The sequence below is a fragment of the Periplaneta americana genome, chromosome 12, assembly GCF_040183065.1.
Source record: "Periplaneta americana isolate PAMFEO1 chromosome 12, P.americana_PAMFEO1_priV1, whole genome shotgun sequence".
Lineage (NCBI taxonomy): Eukaryota > Metazoa > Arthropoda > Insecta > Blattodea > Blattidae > Periplaneta > Periplaneta americana.
The window spans coordinates 109761167-109779355 of record NC_091128.1 but is presented as its reverse complement, the minus strand read 5'-3'; the positions used below and the strand labels follow the sequence as shown (position 1 = coordinate 109779355).

General features: G+C 36.5%; 1 protein-coding gene across 1 annotated transcript in view; it reads left to right on the top strand.

Annotated features, from left to right (window-relative positions):
* The window catches only part of ninaC (STKc_myosinIII_N_like and MYSc_Myo21 domain-containing protein ninaC), a 109102-nt gene that overhangs the window by 52551 nt on the left and 38362 nt on the right, over nucleotides 1-18189 (top strand). The window contains exons 11-16 of the mRNA XM_069841932.1: nucleotides 308-507; nucleotides 4458-4801; nucleotides 8726-8936; nucleotides 13082-13223; nucleotides 15437-15587; nucleotides 17425-17726. Coding sequence (XP_069698033.1) covers nucleotides 308-507; nucleotides 4458-4801; nucleotides 8726-8936; nucleotides 13082-13223; nucleotides 15437-15587; nucleotides 17425-17726 — 1350 coding nt within the window. The remainder of the gene's footprint in view (nucleotides 1-307; nucleotides 508-4457; nucleotides 4802-8725; nucleotides 8937-13081; nucleotides 13224-15436; nucleotides 15588-17424; nucleotides 17727-18189) is intronic.

The following is an 18189-nucleotide window of genomic DNA, read 5'->3' as shown; positions in this document are numbered from 1 at the left end:
TCGGCAACCTGAGGACGCGCCATGCCGTGGTGATAGGGACCCACAATACATGGGCAGTAAAGGAGTAGGGCAAATAAAAGCGAACGGATCCTAGGGCAGTAGTTATCAAACATTTGCTGACTTTTGAACAAATTTCTTTCAATTTTTTTTTCTGTTCAAATTTTGTGATATTGCACTAAGATGTTCAATCTCCGGCGTCTCCATCAGTTGATAGAATTCGCGACTCGGAGCGCATCAGAAGTCTCCGTATTCAACTCTATTGCTCACAATATCAACCAGAGGAACAGCATTTTTTTTTATTGTCCAGGGTCCCAACAAGATCGGGAGCGACGTCAACAGTGCGACGAGTGTGATCCACGCGCTGGGCAACGCCACGACGCCGTCCAACCCTAACTCCACGCGTCACGTGCTGCAGCTCGAACTGGCCTTCACGCCTACCGGCAAAGTGAGCGGCGCCACCTTCTGGCTCTACCAGCTCGAGAAATGGCGTGTAACCGATCAACGCAGGTCAGTTCTGTCGTCTATTTAACCGAATTGTACGTTATTTGGCTAATCAGACGATACCCCCGTTCCGGTTGGATGATAAGTTCACTAATTGCTGAGGCATGTGGACGTGAGGCCACAGTAGGCTGATCGGCCTTCGCCCTGTAATGGACTGTCGCGCCCAGGATGTATGTATAGTGAGCTGTGCGAGAGGGGAAAGATTAAGCTATCAGCAAGAGATTTTTTTTCATGATGGTTAATATTACACAAATCTACCGACACGGAAGTTCAGCTCATATTAAAACCTCCCTTCCCCCTCCATAACCATTGGTGATATAGCCACGGCACATGATAAAATCACAGGACAGGTCTTGCCTCCTCTATCGTATATAAGTACGTAATAGGTATAGGCCTATATGTGAACCCTTATATGCCTATCCACATATGTACTGTAGCTTATATAATTTTATGCTCGACCATGCCGAAATGTAGTAATTATACACCTGGTAGCAGTCCTTTAATGCATGTCATTAAAGTACACCTACTCATTAAAGTACAGGTGTTCAGCCAATGACAAGTCAGCTTACAGGTGTTCAGCCAATGACAAGTCAGCTTTGTACCGTTATAAAGCCGCAAGTATCGATTATTCTCGGATATGCAATCGAAAGAGAATTAGCGAAAAGTCACGGAGGCTGGAAATCCAATACTGTCGCAGAAGGTTATGTTCTGTTACTATAATAATTAGAGTTAATTGTAAATAATATTCAAATAAATTCAATTTGTCATCTCGTTTTTCAATTCTAAATCAACTTTCAGGTTATACCAGAGTAATGTTCATCTTATTCTGTGCCAAGGTCAATGAAATTCGGCCTCGGAAAAAATCAATAATTTCGCGTCTGCGCACATCTCACAATTCAGGTCAGTTCGCACATAACTATAATTTTGAATACTTTCAAGTTAGAAATATGGTCGAGCATAAAAAGTCGTATGAAACTTGCCTATAATGGTAATTAAGACGCTCGTATGAAAATTATGAAACTCGCTTGCGCTCGTTTCATAAACTATCATACTTGCGTCTTAATTACTACTATTATAGACTCGTTGCATAATGTACTATTATGTTTATTTACATCCGTCTGTGTATGTGTAATGAGTAGGCTTCGTAATTCGGCTACCTATAAGCTAGAATGAAGTTGCTTGATTCGAAGTATATGTGACGTCACAGCGCAGGTACAGGTACGTTCGTATACAAAATAGTTTTGCACGCTCAGCATTCTCGCTCTAATAAGTCGAAGCCGTGGCGCAGTCATAGTGAGTACTCTTATCGATCAGTACTCTTACTAGTCGTATTATTTAAATAATTACATCTTTGTGGCTGATTGAAGGTTGATTGCAGTGGTAAAATGTCTTAGGTAAGACGCTCAAGCGTGTAATATTGTAGGGCAAAGTTGAGGATATTTGAACTAATATTTTCACTGTAAATATAGACAACATTACATATACATTGTTTAAAATAAACTTAAAAGCGACAAAAACAGTACACTGAAGGACATTGCAATACAAAAAGGCACAGAAAGTGTGTTGAACGTATTCCAAAAGAACCAGTAGTCTATCATAAAAATCTGAAAATTATGAAGATATTAATTCCACATTCAGCATGTATTTGTGTAGTCTACCATAATGTTCAGCCCCAATATCCCAATTAATAAATTACATAGTCTATATTTTAGGGAATTTTTAGTGGGGTTTCAGTTGTTGTTGTTTTCTAATGCCAGGCGTTTGACAATAAAGTCATTTGACCTCTTGCACTCCAATATTTTTCAAAGATATTATCATGGTCAGCCAATGAAGCACAGATATTGAGGTGTTCCGAATCCATTTCTTGGTTTGAGTTGCACAATGGGCAGTTAGGGGACTGATATATTCCAATTCTATGCAGGTGTTTGGCTCAGTAATTAGCGACATATGCAATGTTCTAATGAAACACGAAAAAACATCAGACAATAGGAATATCTTGTACTACATCATGCACCAATAACTTTATGTGTTATTGAAATAATTTCTTGCAATATAAAATTATTTCAAGTTACATCCGCATATGTTGAAGTTCCGTAACTTAGGAATGCACGTTTATTAACTTCAAAGATCACGACGAAAATGAACTTCACGGCTCAAGCATGTCTTTACTAGTATAGCTTCAGAATGTCGGGAGTTGACTGTACTCCGCGAACACGAAGCGAAGAACTGTTTGCTTATATCCTTAACAGTCGCATTACCTGTGTTCGGCGTCCTATATACCAATGTGTCTTTAACTTAATCTTTTGGTAGCTGGAATACGAAGCCTAATAATGAGGGACATAATAGTTGAGCGACTCGAGTTTTTTTCTAAGTCAAAGATTGCCACGCTGCACATGTTCCGAACCGAAAGCTTTCGGTCGTATATTGAAGAGATACTCGTTTCGCTGTTGTTTAAATAATTACTACATGTCTATGCTGAGAAGGAATTAAAACTATAGCCTCTTGTGAACTGCGCTACAGATCTTGAAACATTTTCGTCCGCTCAACAATTTATGTTCCTCATTGTACCTACAGTATGTATGTATGTATGTATGTATGTATGTATGTATGTATGTATGTATGTATGTATGTATGTATGTATGTATGTATGTATGTATGTATGTACAGGGACATCATTTTATTTTTACTTCAATTTTTATTGTACCTGAGTTTTTTAATGTACTTCACTTCCATCCCTTCTACTAATGAAGTTCAACCGTCCTCCACACAGACCCAACACCGCATATAGTCATAGTAGCCTTACGGTTGTAGTAAACAGTACGTTCCAAAAATATGTTCTCGTTTTCCAGTGACGAAAGAGCTTTCAATATTGAATCATTTTCGCACAGGTACTATCGTCCGTTTGCCTACGTCGCATCTCGGTTTCCACCACTCGCTTCTATTCGCCTTTCTGTAAAGGCTAGTGAATGGGCTGTCTTAGCTCTTTTCTGAGAACATTAATTTCTGTTAGAAATTGGACGTCTACGTAATTTTATATCCATACAACTGTTTAAAATAACTTAAATAAAAGGGCCTCGTTAAGTAATTAACTGTCACGATCCCGCGACATAATCACTTGGACGGACAGTAGATAGCATGTCTGAGTAATTGTATCTTTCCGGATCGGGCAGAAGTGAAGATTGAATTTACAGTACGTAAGGTACTCTTTTATAGAGTAGGTACAGAATTATTTCAACAGGAGTTACTGGTACGAAGGACGAAACTGGTAATTGGAATTACGTGCAATAGTCTATAGTGCGATAATGTGCACATTAGAACTGAAGCCTGAATCTAAATGAACGGCCACCATTTTCAAAAATGTGTTTAAATATCCATATTACGATTATTTTTCAATTTAACTTCATTCTCTATAGTGTACGCTAATGTGCTAGACAGTATAATATACACTGCATAATGAATACGTGCGAATGGATAGCTCAGTTCGTGAGTAAAAACACTCATTGTTAATACTGTACTGTATTTTGATTAAACAAAAACCTAATGAAAATTATCAAACTCAAAAGCGTGATATTTTCTAGTTTACGTAAATGCATGAACTACTTTTCTTCCCTCCTATACCTAGTAAAGTGATTTGTTTGTATATTACGCCAGTATCACCGAAGTCCAGTCGTGGAAGGGGATAGAAAACATGTTTCCGGGTGATCCAAAGGTATAGCCAGGTTAATATTAAAAATGTCATTAAAAATAAAATGATGTCCATGTATGTATGTATGTATGTATGTATGTATGTATGTATGTATGTATGTATGTATGTATGTATGTATGTATGTATGTATGTATGTATGTATGTCACGCATGCATGTATGTATGTATGTATGTATGTACGTATGTATGTATGTAGTAATTTTGCATGATATTGCAAGGATACAACAGATAATGCAGAAATTTGTTTCCAGGGGTCAAGCAAACTTTCACGTATTTTACTACTATTACGACGGTTTGGAAGCCAGCGGGCGCTTGGAGAAGTACAATCTGGTCGGCGGCCGCAAGTACCGCTATCTGCGCACGCAGAAAACAGAAGGAAGCACTGAGAATATTTTGGGAGTAAGGGAGGATCCTCAAGGAAACGTCCAAAAGTTTAGGGAGTTCGAGGAGAACTTGAAGCAGCTGGGCTTCCAGGACGAACAGCTGCACACACTGTACAGCTTGTTGGCCGCCATTCTCGTGCTGGGCGAGATTCGTTTCCAGGAGGGCGACGACAACGATGCAGAAGTGGGAAATCCGGACGTCGCTGCGAAAGGTGGTGTATACAATTCCCATATGTTTTTGTAGTCCTTTCAGTATTATTTACGTATCTCAGGGAACGGAAGATCAGGTAGTAAACCGTAAAGTTTGTCACCGGCTATAGGAAACTGGAAGAATCCATGACATAGCAGTCTTACATGCAAACAAACGGTGTAGTTTTAAGTACCGTTGGATTCATGAAACGTTGAAAATGACTGAAATAATACTTGCAAGATGCAAATATAAAAATATATATGAAATTATTATTTGCAGGACGCAGTGAAGTTCACTAAATATATATAAGGGATTAATTTACAATGCACAGTATAAATTATACAATAATACTCGATGAGGGACATGGTTAGAAGGTTCTCTGCGTTGTATTGGACGTCATGACAAAATTGTTGGCATAATCTTATATATAAAAGTCAATGTATGTATGTATGTATGTATGTATGTATGTATGTATGTATGTATGTATGTATGAAAGTATGTATGTATGTATGTATGTATGTATGTATGTATGTATGTATGTATGTATGTATGTATGTATGTATGTGCTCTGTACAAATTTACACGCTTTGACCGATATTTACCAAAGTTTGTACATTTAACATAATAAGGAAAAGAAGATAGGCTACATTAAAATTGGACAGATGGACGTTAAATTATTCAGAACAATAAAAATTAGAAAGAAATACGATCAAGCATGCTTGTATAATGTAAGTTGGACGTCATCCAATCACGAATCAGAAACGCGATGACGCGCGCATCTTTTGTTACAACTCTTCCTCCGTTGTAAAAATGGGAATATTGCTACTGAAATACTAAATAAAATAACATAAAATTAAAATTACGTAAATGAGGGACGATCTCTTGATTGAATGTGTGATGTGGCATGAATATACAAAATAATATGGCATAAAACACATTTTTGTTTAATATTTAAGAATTCTAAATCAAACATAATAGGCAGCAAACATGAAAGTATTCATAACACGTAAATTAAACGACTTCACTACATAGCTCTCTGTAGCGTAGTGGTACAGTCAAAGGCTTTGGTGACCAGGGTTCGAACTTGAGGTCAACTGTTTTGTTTTATTATTTTGATAATTTATTTACATTATTTTAAATGCGTTATTTTATTTTAACCCGACATAAAGGGGGTTTTACTACATAATAAATACATCCGTAGTATTTTATTTATTTTTACAAAGTTACTATATAATTATGTAAATGTACGTAAGTAAGCTTACTGAAAATAACAGTGTATTAATTCCAAAATATATATCTTTCAAAATATTGTTGTTCATGTCCGTATATGTGTTATTGCTAAATTACATCTGTATTACCTACCATATCGTGAATGTGCAGTAATATGTATGTTAAGCCCATGGAAAGAACAATCTGTTAATTTTTAGAATACGCTTCCCTCATAATATTATTCTTCAAGTCCAAAAATGATTTATTGCGAGATTATACTGTATTCTGTACATAAAATAAAAATGACATAGTACGTACTAGTATTTGTAAGACGTCATTTTTCAAGTCATATTTAAGAACCGGGTACGACATAAGCGGGCGTAATGCGGACGTGGAGTACAAAATTCTCCAATCCTATATATGTTAAATGTTAAATGTTATGTTTTATTTAACGACGCTCGCAACTGCAGAGGTTATATCAGCGTCGCCGGATGTGCAGGAATTTTGTCCCGCAGGAGTTCTTTTACATGCCAGTAAATCTACTGACATGAGCCTGTCACATTTAAGCACACTTAAATGCCATCGACCTGGCCCGGGATCGAACCCGCAACCTTGGGCATAGAAGGCCAGCGCTATACCAACTTGCCAACCAGGTCCTATATATATATATATATATATATATATATATATATATATATACATATATATTTATTTATTTATTTATTTATTTATTTATTTACATATTGCTTCTTTGATACGACCGATAAAGAGGTAAATTTTAACTCACCATGATACCCCAAGGGGTTCAGACTGAGAACAAAAGAATTCTCTATTTATCGTCAACTGTCTTTAAACGTCAAGCGAAAGCACACATAGACAGGAAATTACATAAAATTTATGTCAGCACAGCTTTCGATCAATGTAGAACATTGTGTCTATGCTAAACGAATGTAAAGGGACCGAGGTGATGTTTCTGTTTAGCTAAAAACAAAGCTAATTAAAAACAAGAACAGTAAGGCACATGATGATATCTTTTCTTTTCGGTGCCTGATCTTTGGCCGTTTTGAATTGTGTTAATCTTGGCAGGCGTTTTGGCTAAGGTCACTAATTCATGTAAGTGACGCTATGTAACGATTCATCTTTAGGGACGAGGAAAACTTAGTAAAGACAGTAATTCGTTTTGGTTTTCTATAGTTGAGTGCCGAGATCTCCTTAAGTCAGAAGCAAAAAGGATAACCCGGGCAGCGCCGGGTGCTTTTAGCTAGTGCCTGATAAAGAAGGGAGTTTCTCAGTAAAGGCAGTAAAGGATTTAATTTCAACACCATCATCACCAACATCATCTTCATAACTGTTACGAAATATTTTATAATTCAGGAGTTCAGTGCTCTAGTCAAAATAATATCATTTTAAAAAATTTAAAATGTTCGACGCCCTAAAATCTATAATCAAGGATCATAGTCAGTAAATCAAACACAAGAGGGATCACTTAAGGAAAACGTGAAAAACAAACTGAAAAATTGCACATATCTTTAAATTTGCACCTTCCAAATACCTAAAAGACTACACAGTTTATTTAGGCCTACATTAAGACTGTTCCTCGAGTTTCCTGTAGTTGATGACCATTGCACTTTTAGCTTTACAGCCTGAAATTCCGTTCTTAATATTAGTTTTGTCTTCGTGTCCAAATAAGTGAGTGAATGAGTGACAACCAAATTGATTGAACGACTGATTGACCGAATAACTGACTGACAGCATGACCAACTGATTTACCAACCAACATACAGGATTGAACTGTATAGACTGATGTGGGTGGTCTTACAGCAAACTTGACTAACAAGACTGGATTGGACTGAAGAGACCGTACTGGATTGACGATATTGGACTAGACTGATGAGATCGAACCAAACTGACGGGACAGAACTGCATTATTATTATTATTATTATTATTATTATTATTATTATTATTATTATTATTATTATTATTACCATCTCGCACATCATATTGCCTTCAGCTGTTCGTAAGGTGTAGAGGTCAAGGCTGATATTTCCAGCTCTTCTTAAAGCGTCATATAGCCTACAAATGGTACTTCTTTTCCCAGGTGGCTTATAAGCCTACATCAGACATTTTTATAGTAATCTGTTCGTCCATTCTATAGTTCAAATATGACTCCCTTATATTTTCATCTTCTTGAACAAAATTAGATAAAAGATGTAAGAATTGCAAAGGCATGAGCCATGCAATGAGGGTATGTGCATGTGAACAGGACAAAAGCTAGTACAGACAAGATATGTATTAATTTCTTTCAGTGCGTAAGGCCGCACTACTTGATGTACCTGAACTAATACGTAGAAAAGGAGTACGTGTAAAGAAAACATCCATATATATATATATATATATATATATATATATAATGAGAAAATTTCATATTTCTAACAAATGTGGCCCATTACTTTTTAGTAACTCTCGTACTACATGGATTGGTTCCCAAATTCTAAGGACAACAGATAAAAGAAACTCGGATGTATTGTTACACAGATGGTTAATTTCATAACTTTTCCTGTAATTCGGTTAGGCATAGGTATGACGTGAAATGCAGTTAAATATTGTTTCGGTTTTTACAAACAACATTTTTTATTCATGTTGTACATTTTTCTAATAAGAGTTATTATACATTTCAATTTTGGGCCATTTTTATGTGGTAGAGTAATGCATATTCTGTGGTATTCATAATTTCAGTGGCCAATTTGCTGGGTGTGGATGAAAAGAAGTTCTCGTGGGCTCTCATAAACTACTGTGCAGTGCAGAAGGGCACAGCGGTGAGGCGCAGACACACCAAGCGAGAGGCCGAAGAAGCCAGAGATGTCCTGGCGCGCGGAATTTACTCTAGACTCGTCGACTGGATCGTCAACGTCATCAACTACAAACTGTCCTTCACTAGAGCAATCTTGTAAGAATCAAGGAGCTGGAATTTTCTACCTTCAAGTAAATTATTTTGTGCGAGATCGTGCGTATTTGCTTGGTTTCCGCACAAAACCAATCCGCGGAAAGTCTAAAATTCCACATTCAGTATTCCCAACCTAACACACATAACAATTTCCCTCTTCTTACCGCTCAAGTGACATATTCATTTTACTGCTTTAGGCTTTTAACATATTATTTTTAGAGACTTTCAATATAGTAATAATTATAAATTGGAAACTTACCACTGCAATTTCACCTAAATTGCACTGTTAATTATTGTTTTTAAATATTTGCAAAAATTAAGTAAACTCTACAACTCCACTAAAGTTACTGCATTCGTGATGCAAGTAACATTAAGGAAGCCGTGAAAAAATCAACAAGATTCCAGACTCATCATAGACTGGGGGGAAAAAAAAGACAGACGTATATCACGGCCTGCTGGAGTATAGTCAATACAGAAAACATTTTAAAGCAACAATGTTGAAGATAGATATTTTTGTTTTGTAAATTTGCCGTCATTGAACAGAAACCAAGATGGAGATTTCATTGCAACTAATTCGAAATTCCTCTTTCAGGTATGTAATAAACGATCTTCGCACAAAATAATGTACGATACATGAGCGGTATGTTTTCTTTCAATTCTCGGAAATTAAAAAAGCTCAATTACGTTTCGCTTTTTCAAACTTTTCCTCGAACATGAAAACTTCAACATACCGCTCTTGTAACGCATATTACTATATCCTACTTCCACCCAGAGATAATATTATAAGAACTATACCCAAATACACATTTCTCCCGCGCTTTTTAGGAACCAATAACTATTGACAGAAATGATTACAATAACGTTCTAAAATATATGCCAAAATAACAGCTGTATATATATATATATATATATATATATATATATATATATATAAGTGGTTTATTTTACGACGCTTTATCAACATCTATAGTTATCTAGCGTCTGAATGATATGGAGGTGATAATGCCAGTGAAATGAGTCCAGGATCCAGCGCCGAAAGTTACCCAGCATTTGCTCTTAATGGGTTCAGGAAAAACCTCGGAAAAAAACTTCATAACTTGTCCCAACCAGGATTTGAACCCAGGCCTGCTCGTTTCACGGTCAGGCGGACTAACAGTTACTCCACAGCGGTGGACTTATCAGTGTTATCAGAGACGTTATCATCCGAAGAGCAAAGTGGATTTTGAAAGAGAAGATTATGTTCAGATTATGTATTATCAATCTCTCGTGTCACAGAAACATATAGAAATCAATATCCTTATACAGAATGGAAGGGAACCTATTACATCAATTCACAGAAGTAATACATCAAGTTAATGCGAACACTTTTGTCAAATAAGTTTTTTGATGCGTCCAATAGTTCTGAGAATACGAAATGTGACGTGTTGCAACGCTGCAAAGAGTAGCAGTGGTCCTTGATGTCATTGCTCCGCAGTGCGGGTGAGTGTAACTCAATCTTCCACTCCGTAAGACTTGCCAGAGAAGAATGTAAACAAAAACGTCTCATCAGATACGTTTCGATCAAAATGCTGTACATCAAAACGTAAAGTATTCAATGAGTTAACCACGCAAATTGTTTGATTTTTAACATTCTTTATTACGCTATAACCTCTTTAACTCTAAATTTAGTACCATGAATCTTATTTAACATTCACAGTATCTGTTGATTTCTTTGCCTTTTACGTAATTACAAAATAGCAAAGAATGTACATTCTTATAAAGCAAATCTATTTCCATCGAAGATTCCTTCACCGTTTATGTAAACTCAAAATAACGTTATTAAGAATACACATTCTGTAACTCAATCTCCATTTAAGTTATTATATTTCAAGAAATTAAAAACAAATTCATTTAGAAAAGAAATTAAGTTTACAGCAATGTTAAGTAATGCGTTGTCTTACGTATGTACGTGTCTGATTAGACGTTTTTGTTTACATTCTTCTCTCGCAAGTCTTGCGGAGTGAATGATTGGAGTTACACTAATCCCCACTTCGGAGCAATGACCTGAAGAAGCACTGCTACTCTTTGCAGCGTTACAACATGTTACATATCGTTTTCTCAAAACTATTGGACATATCAAAAAACTTATTTAACAAAATTTGATCACACTGACTTGATCTATTACCCCTGTGAGTAAATGTAATAGGTTCCCTTCCACCCTGTATACGTACTATACGTACGTGTACACGTGAACGTGTGTGTGTATGTGTGAGTGTGTTTTTCACTACACCAAATTAAGCATAAAATTAGCTTGAGTTATAAATAAATATATTGACTACACCTAAATAATACTGAATGCAAATTGAAGCGATGAGATCAATAACCATTCAAGTCCATTTACACAAGTTTCGAGAAAAATGCAATAAACTTTTTTTTTATTTCTTACCTAATTATTATTTTTTGAACGTAATATTTCTGGTTGTTTCAGAGATCAAGACAAAGTAGTATACCATCTTTTAAAGTCGTAACACTTGTGGAAATATCCCAAATTTAATTTCAAATTTGTAAAAAATGAATGACCAGAAGTGGACTTGAATGGTTATTGATCTCACCGCTTCAATTCTAATTCACATTATAAAACACACTAATAAAGACATTTATTTCTAGTTTGCAAACCGTAATTTGTGTGCACAATCTAGCAAAATATCGTTCTCTTGAGATGCATAGGCTATTTTATTTCTCAATGCCATTTTTTTACTTTCCACTTCATAATCAATTCCTTACCCACATATTTAGAGTTCTCTTCCTGAGGAAAGTTTCTGAGTTTAACAGTGTAAGTTACGAGAATTTAAACTTTCACGGTGGTTGTGATCAGAAGCAAAATTCTGGGCACTCCACTGAATATTGGAATTTAACATCTTTAAAGTTTCGGAACTAGACCTACATAAAAATTCCATCTTCAGGGAAAATTACTAAGACCTCAAGAGCCACCTACTCTAGGAGGCCCATTATGATCGGCTACTCCAAACAAAACGTTTCGAAACGTTGAATACGTTCAAGTTCCAGCGCAACGTGAAATACCCAAAAGTCTGCTTGTGAGGGTAAGTTACAGATCTTCATAAAATACTAAACTTGGTAGGTATTCAGCGCTACAGTCAGTGGCCGACCTCAGACCCCACGGTTTTCCGTCAATCGCCTCTATCCGACATACCATCCTCTTCTTATAATATTCTACTCGTATTGGTTTAAAAAAGACGTATAATTTTTGCCCTAAGACGTGTCTGTGTTTTTCTTCTTTCACTTTCATTAAGTTTTTTATTCTCTCTTTCTCTCTCTGGCTCTATCTGTCTGACGTGAAACATCTAAACTATATTCGATCTACAAGGAGGGAAAGATTGTAACGTTTTGACACTAAAGGCTTACTCTGAAGTCACTCATAGTAACATGAAAACAGAAGATTAAGATAACTTCGTGCGTGCCTATAGATTTTCCACACGATCCTCTCCCTCATGTGATACCAGTAACTATTAGATTGCGTCCATTTTCGGCTTTTCCCCTTCAAAATTCTCTTAAGCTCCTTCAACGAAACGGTAAAAGACGGAATGAGACAAGTAACCAACAGTCTTGGGACTCACATAGATTATTATTCACAGCCCAAATTTCCTTGAAAGGTCGGGAGGTTGTGTGCCTTTTAATTATTTCTCCTTCCATTTCACTTTATTTCATTGCGTCATTTCACACGGTCCATTTCGCTTCAGTATCTGATGTAATTATTGGATTAGATGTACTCATCCTGTATGCAGTAGTATTTAATTCTTAAATATATCCTTACCTAACCTAAAAATTGCATACCAAAAATAAAGACGTTTGAAATTCCATGTCATTTTCCTTACGAAATGGGTCTTCAGAGTCATGCTAAATCCCCAGAGTGGAGGACCAAGATACATCTTTGGAATATGGATGATCCAATTACACTCCGAGGCATTAAGTGTTCGTTGTAGTCGCCTTTTACATATCAGCTACAGTTACAACATGATAAAATACAATCCCACTTCAAAAGCAGTAGGCCGATAGAATATATTTTTACTTACATGTATATATTTCTCTACACACAAGGATGACATAAAATACAAAATGTATGTTTACTTTCTATATGTCTTACTTTACAGTGGCGACAAATATTCCATAACTCTGATGGACCTGTTCGGATTTGAATGCTTCAAGAACAACGGCATGGAGCAACTGTTTGTGAACACACTCAACGAACAATTGCAGTACCACTACAACCAGAGAGTATTCACATGGGAAATGGTTTGTCAATTTATTGGCTAAATATTGTTTTAAAATTTGCAAGCATAAACTTCAGCATAATTATTTCCTACAAAGTGACTATGAACTGATGAGACTTTGAGCTGCTATGGTTTTGATTATTTTTTATTTTATTTCCAATACTACTACTGCGATATACTGATCTTCTGTATCCGTTCAATTACATTAACTTTCTCATAATATGAAATATGAAGAGAAAATATTATGATGCTTCAAAAATAGATTTCGAAACTTTCAAGAAAATATAGTAAAACTTCGTTAAGTTGGACCCCGTTAAACCGAATATCGTTTAATCCCGACAGGCTTTCTTCACATTACTACCACATGGGGCATTTGCATGAACTTATAGTAAAGATGGTGTGCCACCAACCACGAAGAATATATACAATTTTTTTAACTATAGAAGGAAAACTATTTATAACTTATGATATCAACACACAGTTGAACTTCATAAGTTATTATAATGTACCTAATTGGTTTTATTCACGAAATCGTTTTCATCTCAGTTTAGGCTATTCTACCTTTTCATAATCCGGACAACACTCAGTTCCAAATGGTCAGGATTAAGGGGATTTACTGTGCAAATTCTTAGTATCCCCGATACCAAAAAAGTGGTTTCTATCTATGTACAAAGATTTTGCTTAAAGTAACCCATTTGTCGAACTTCGTCAATACTGAGTATCCACAAGTCAACCGATCCGGGAGTGATGCACATTAAATAAAAATGGAAATCAAAAACAAATAAGGGCAATTCACTAAGAAAACTACACGAACATCTATTTTGTGACTTTTGCATTACGTAGAATAAAACTGCAAATAAAACGGCGAAGTTCTTTGTCAAGTAAAAAATTCTCTCATAAATAAATTAATTAGTATATTAAGTTATCTCTACTTTTCAATGAAAATTCTGCCTAAGTTTTAACATTTTTCTATCAACTAGGCCCGCATTTATGAATTGTATATAAACCTTTTCTTAAAAGATTATTAGGATATAAATTTATTCTATGGAAATTTACTCACTCGTAACGAGGTTTTACGTCCCACAGAAGCTGAAATGAAAAGCAGGAATAAGCTTAGAATCTCATTATAAACGGCTAATACATCAAAAATAAATGCAAGTTTTTGTAAATAGGAGAACAGTATATTATAAACATACGAATATTTCATGTAAGTCTACCAAATTGATGGCACATCTATTTACGTATGTCGTAGAATTTGTAAATGATATCAAATGTCTTTTTTCGAGATTACAAAGAACGCTTTCTATGGGGTATACAATCCAAAAAATTAGAAGTTTATTTATTATTTACATGCACAGGAAATTCGTTACGTATTTTAAATAATAATTGAACGAAATAAACTATACACGGTAATATCAAGCGCAACAAGATAAAAAAACGCTGAATTGTTGCACAAAGCGTAACTAATAAGAAAATGTGTCATCTTCATGATATATTATTCATTTCTTGTTGTGTAAATTTTTAAAATTATTATTATTATTATTATTATTATTATTATTATTATTATTATTATTATTATTATTATTATTATTATTATTACCCTTGGGCGGCCGGGTAGCTCAGTTGGTAGAGCAGCTGGCTACGGACTGGAAGGTCCGGGGTTCGATCCCAGGTGGTGACAGGATTTTTTCTCGTTGCCAAACTTTCAGAACGGCCCCAAGGTTCACTCAGCCTTCTATAAAATTGAGTACCGGGTCTTTCCCGGGGGGTAAAAGGCGGTCAGAGCGTGGTGCCGACCACACCACCTCATTCTAGTGCCGAGGTCATGGAAAGCATGGGGCTCTACCTCCATGCCCCCCAAGTGCCTTCATGGCATGTTACGGGGATACCTTTACCTTTTTTTTTATTATTATTACCCTTAGCAGTAGTAGTATTGTAGTAACATTAGTAGAAGTATTAATATTAGTGTGAGTAGCAGTGGTGGTGGTGGTGGTGGTGGTGGTGGTGGTGGTGGTGGTGGTGGTGGTGGTGGTGGTGGTGGTGGTGGTGGTGGTGGTGGTGGTGGTGGTGGTGGTGGTGGTGGTGGTGGTGGTGGTGGTGGTGGTGGTACCATGACTAGGTCGTAACGGTATTCATTAGAAAAGCAGATATGATACACAAACAATAAACAGTATGAATTATTGAATTTCTTAACGTTTATGTCACAACTGATTGAATTCCTACCTATGATTCCAGCAAGAACAAGAAGAGGAGGAAATTCCAGTTCAGACGCTAGAGTACTACGACAATAAGATGTCAGTGGATGAATTGATGGCCAAACCGGACGGATTCTTGTATTTGTTGGACGAGGCCAGTAGAACGAGACAAGGTTCAGAATTTATACTCAGTAAGTATTAGACATGAAAATAGCTTCACAGTAAATAGTTTATTTTGCCATTCCCAGATTAAGCACTAATGTATCAATATTAGAAAAAAAATTACCCCAGACTTTACGTCATGAATAAAGGTCCATTCCTTTTGAACATTATTTCAAGGCTTATATTCATGATCGATGTATACTTTTACAAGCACAAAAGAGTACGTATAATAGGCTACTTTATATTCTATAATTTAGTACGTTTGTACAACGGGTTCGGCGCGCGATGGGTAGGTGCACTATGTTAGGAAAGGTGGCCAGAGTCAAAACGACGACCTTCTGCCTTCTTATCATTATACATATCAAAATAATACAAGCTTGTCAAGCGCGGATATTTCTAGTCTTTAAACGAGGCCTAACAGTGACGTAGAATCTCTTTTAAGTGTATGTCTACATGCAATTCTGTAAGCAAAAGGTTTTAGATTCCTTGTCAGAGAGTACAATATTCCCGCGCTTGACGTCCCTGCTCTACCGGCACTCCACCATTGCTCCATTAAACATAAAAAAAAATTACAATTTCGGCGCGTCGCTCTAGACGAGAACTTTTTGGTGAATGACGTAAAGTCATATAGGCCTATTCATCATTGAATAAAGTATGATGATGATGATGATAATAATAATTATGATGAAGATGATAATAATAATAATAATAATAATAATAATAATAATAATAATAATAATGTAACATTTAAACTAAAAATCGAAAGATGCATAGCTTTATTGTGCTGCATATGTTTACGTAGAGCTAAATCCTACGCGTGGGTGCGATCACATGTCGATAGGTGTATAGCTTCACTATGCTATATTTTTACGTAGAACTAAGTATGGGTGGTGAGAGAAATGAAAGAAAAAGAATACACGAAGAACAAAGAGAATTCAAGGATAATGGGAAAACAAGAACAAGGGGAAGACAAGGAGAAAAGGGGGAAGATAAGGAGAACAAGGGGAATATAAGGAGAACAAAGCGAAGACGAGGAAAACAAGGCGAAAATAGGGGAACAAAAGGAACATAAGAAGAACAAGTAGAGCAAGTAGACAAGGATAATCAGGGAAATAGAAGGAAAACAAGGCGAACACAAGAATAACAATAGAAATATATGGGTAAAGCAAAGAGAAGAAGGAGAACAAGGGAGGATGTTGCACTTCTATGTGACGGCCAATTCCCAAATTACCCCCCCCCCCAATACCTAGCGAGGAGAAAGACATAATTCTAAGTAAAAAATCTTCATTGCGGCCAGTTGACCTACTTTAATTTCATCATTAATGTTTAATCACTGTAAGTTTACTTGTGAGGTTCCATTCTAAATAAATTATGGTATCTACTAAAATTGATTTCGGCTCTTAAAATTAAAACAGGTCCAAATACTGAGAATGAAAAATGCCATTATTTTGTCCATAAACAATACATTCTTCACTAACGTGTCCACACCCTGTGGAGTAACGGTTAGCGTGTCTGGCCCGGGTTCGAATCCCGGTCGAGGAAAGTTACCTGGTTGAAGTTTTTTTCCGGGGTTTTCCTTCAACCCATTATGAGCAAATGCTAGGTAACTATCAGTGCTAGACCCCGGACTCATTTCACCGGCATTATCACCTTCACTTCATTCAGACGCTAAATAATTGAGATGTTGATACAGCGTTGTAAAATAACCCACTAAAAAAATCACCAACGTATGTAGCTCTCATAAATGGTAGGCCTATACATTAGCCATTTTCCATTGGCCTACTGTTCTTTATGTGAAACTGAAATTGAATGTATCGATATGAAACTGAACTTCAGGAAAGCCTAAATTTGATCTGTTTTTCGCAGAATCTTTGAAAGCTTCACGCCTTCAAGTTGTCGACAACCGCGAATTCAGCGTGGCGCATTACACGGGTCGAGTGGCGTACGACTCGCGGGACATGGCGGACAAGAACCGCGATTTCCTGCCACCGGAAATGGTGGACACGCTACGCATGTCCAGCGACAAAATGGTGAAGCTTACGTTCAGCAACCAGCTGACGCGCACCGGCAATCTGGCCATGTCGGCCGCCGATTGCGGCATCATCGTCAACAACCAGCGCAGCCGATGGGGTGCCGCCCTGGCGACCGATGGCGACGGCAGAGCCAAGGCAAGAACAGAATTTGTTGTACTAGATTACAATGAAGGGCTGATAAGATATGTACGAGTAGGAGGATTATGCAGAAAGGTTGACAACAGACCGGTACAAAATGTTGGGCAGTTGCAAACCAGAAGAGTCTGATAAGATATGAAGGGCAGTTACGCTGAAGGAATGATAAGAAAGCGGTATAAGATAAATAGGAAAATTATGTTGAGAAGCAGAAAGTCATTGAGGGTAGATATTTACGATAATTGAAGAGATGGATTTCAAAGTGTCCTAAGTCTTTTTTTTTTTTTAACTGACTGTAGCTTCAGAATTATTGTTCCACCTTCTAGCAAAAGAACATAAATATATATTCTATAATATCATAAATGATTCATTACATGTAGTGAGAAATGCCAATTTTTTTTCAAACGTCTTAAGTTTTCTGTTTATTACTTCCAAGCTGATCTAAGTCGGCATGTATGCACTA